This window comes from Schistosoma mansoni, chromosome 1, assembly GCF_000237925.1.
Source record: "Schistosoma mansoni strain Puerto Rico chromosome 1, complete genome".
NCBI classification, from domain to species: Eukaryota; Metazoa; Platyhelminthes; class Trematoda; order Strigeidida; family Schistosomatidae; genus Schistosoma; species Schistosoma mansoni.
This window is the reverse complement of record NC_031495.1, coordinates 31,573,925-31,577,154: the sequence shown is the minus strand read 5'-3', so window position 1 is coordinate 31,577,154 and position 3,230 is coordinate 31,573,925. Positions and strand designations below refer to the sequence as shown.

General features: G+C 29.5%; 1 protein-coding gene across 1 annotated transcript in view; it reads right to left on the bottom strand.

Annotated features, from left to right (window-relative positions):
* Smp_056990 (hypothetical protein) overlaps positions 1-3,230 on the bottom strand; it is a 15,336-nt gene continuing 12,106 nt past the window's right edge. The window contains exons 6-7 of the mRNA XM_018794055.1: positions 2,129-2,631; positions 1-491 (exon numbers count right to left, since the gene is read on the bottom strand). Coding sequence (XP_018648505.1) covers positions 252-491; positions 2,129-2,631 — 743 coding nt within the window. The 3' untranslated portion in view covers positions 1-251. The remainder of the gene's footprint in view (positions 492-2,128; positions 2,632-3,230) is intronic.

The window sequence follows — 3,230 nt, the reverse complement described above, 5'->3', positions numbered from 1 at the left end:
GAATAAAATAATATATTTATTACTATCGATACATTCAATCATATAAATAGGTTTTAATAATATGTTTGCAAATCAAGCCTTTACTGGTCATCACTATATGGTAAATCAATTTTAGTCATCGTAATCTGAACAAGATGACCAATAGATAATGATTTATGTATTTATATATCAATTAATTTTCAATTATTCAATATTTGACTATGATGAAACGAAGGAACAGTTTCTCCAGAGGAAATAAATCTTTGGAAAAATTATCTATTCATAACAATATAATAAATATATTCACTCATATGCATCATAACAGCACATAAACCTCCAATAATCATAAATAACAATGGTCCATTCATTTGTTTTAAACGTATTGGGATTTTTGAATCTTTGTCTTCTTTTGTTACGCATAAATTGTCATGCATTTGAAGTTTAGTTGTAAAGTCAAATGCCGGTTCATTTATATGTTTTATATTGTAGAGTCTTCCAGAATCCTGTAAGTACTTGAAAATAGGATATGGGAGAACAGATGGGAAGAAACTGTTTAAAATAATGATAGATTTGAGAAGACAAGCAACAGCTAATTTATAGAGGACTGTATAGTTTTAAAAATCTAATTAATATCAGTCTATGGTGAAAAATACTAAATAATTAACCAGATTTTTATCAACTATTTAATTAAAAGGGGACAATAATGATTTGAAGATATATTTATGATATCCCATTGAGTAGTAATTTGAACTTTTGAAACTTCATGACTTATTGTAAACCACTTCTTCAAAGGAAACAAATAAATAAATAATCTCGCGAGTCGGGATCGTGGATGCGCACTACTGAGGAGTCATAGAATAGGACGAAACGGCCGTCCAGTGCTGCCAGGTTTTCCATGGTGGTCTAGCTTCAATTGACTCATGATCTTAACTATAAAACAACCGAACTAACTTATCACAAGTTTAAAAGAATGTTTTTGGTACAGTCAAAACTAAAATATGTTTGAACATATCAGTGTTATTCTATTTTTAGTCAGGGTGATTCTGTATGAGACATTACTGGGTTTATTTGTGTATTTGATAGTAGGTATGAGAAACGTGAAATTGTAATGTGAAAGAGTACGGTTAAAATTTGAGTTTGTTATTCTGTTCATTGTGAGTGAAATGAACAAAATTAAATGTGATTAATTGAATAAACATCTCGATTTGGACGAAAAGTCTGCTCTTTTTTCTATTGAGGGCAATGGGATTTGGGATTATATGATATTATCTTAAAAATACTTATTTCTTCATTCGGTTCACTTTATTCTTATTAATAAAACTATCAGTAGAATAAGCAGTTTAATTAAAATGGTCACAATACTATTAGGACTGAAAAAAAGAGATAATTAAAATTAATGACCCAGATTTATTAATAGAAATACAAGACCTTAAATCTAGGAATTTTAAAAAAACTAACGAATTTTCGTGTTAAAAAATTAAACTGACCGAAATGAAATCAATAAAGGTAGCTAATGAAATTTGCTTACATTGTATGCAACCAGTCACCTGTATAATGAAATAAAAAATGGTAGGATCTTTCTATTTTAGTTTTAAATATAATATACCATACTGTTATGCAGTAAACAACTTAGTAACTATCTTTCGATTTGTATTATATGTAATTAATGTGTAATGAATCTGATCAGATGTTTGATTTGAGTAAGAGTGAATATGGTGATCAAATTTGCAAAAATATGTAAATTACAATCATGTTTAAATTAACCTCTTAACATTAATGTTAAAGCAAGACTATAGCTTGCTATGTTGTGATTTCCCAAGTTGCTCACACACACATAAACAAACGTTAGGCAACTGGACCTAACTTTTGAGAAAAGTTTGAACTCAATGTAAAATCTATTTTGTTAGTAATTTAGATGGATAATACAAATTAGGTAAATATTCAGTAAAACTTTCCTCCGCTTACAGATGTCAACGGCGGAACCCTTAAGAATCAAGAAGTGGTCACAAGCTAGGACGAGATAGCTATCCACTACTATCAGATTCTCAGTAGTTCCCAAAGTAAAGTCATCACGCGAATAGCTGTTTTTAGCCAACCATGAACATAGATATTTCATGTTTGCTTTTAGATTTTTAAACACTGGACTCACTTTTAAGTATACGTTCATTTCCCAAAGTGATTTTTCACTGAATGTTAAAAATCCCATTTCCATTAAAGGCATATCTTGGAAATTTTCATTGTCATTAAAATTCTCACCATCATCTTTTTCATCTTCCACTTTACAATCTAACTTAATGTAATTCCAATCGGTATTTTGATATTTTAATGATTGTAGATACTGACCATGAATATGATCTGTTAATATTATCATTGACGTATTAATCTCTTCCGGTGAAATTTTCTCATTTACCAATTTCATTGAAAAAGAGAACTTTTTCTCAAAATATTTACATAAATTTGGATTTAAATCACAATAGATCGTTTGATTCTGACTGTTTAAATAAGGATGATATTTTAAGTCATTATCAGTATACTGTTTGAAAATCAACACTGATGTACCAATTGCATAAGCAATAATGCATATTAAACAAAATGCATGCCAGAATAAAGTGATTGTTATTCCACCCCATGATTTAGGCAATTTGTATGAGGCTAAATGTCAAACAAGAATGTTAAAAGTGTGGTAATACTGTTAATACGTTATTGTAAAACCTATTTAAAAATTAAAAATGGTTTATAGTACTTCGATGAAGCTTGGTCACCTTTTAGTTTTCCTCTGTGCTTATATTTAAGGAGAAAATAAAGTAGTTGATTGACAGCCATGTTCAAAAAAAGAAGCATTTTACACAAAATCAGCGTATATTTATAAATATATATCCGCTTTAGAAATCAAAATACTTTTGAATATAGTTCCTGTAATGAATGATAAGTACATGATGAACTGTACCAGCTAATGGTTGTTATTCAATCAAATAACCTTTTATACTGCGACCAACAAGTTATTGAAAAAATACAAAAGTTAAAAGAAGTTTTCAGTCTACTGTTGTGTTCAGCGATACCATTTTAAAAGGGGGTTTTGTGGAGATTTCAGTAATTTTATATAGTTGAGATCATGAGTCATTTGAGGTCCTCTACACTGCTTTAGTCAGTCTGTCTCATACTACATCACTAGCTATATCTTCGTTGATTTGTAGCTTCGGGCAGAGAGGTTTCTAACTAACCATCGATGTGATTACTTGACTGTTCATCAT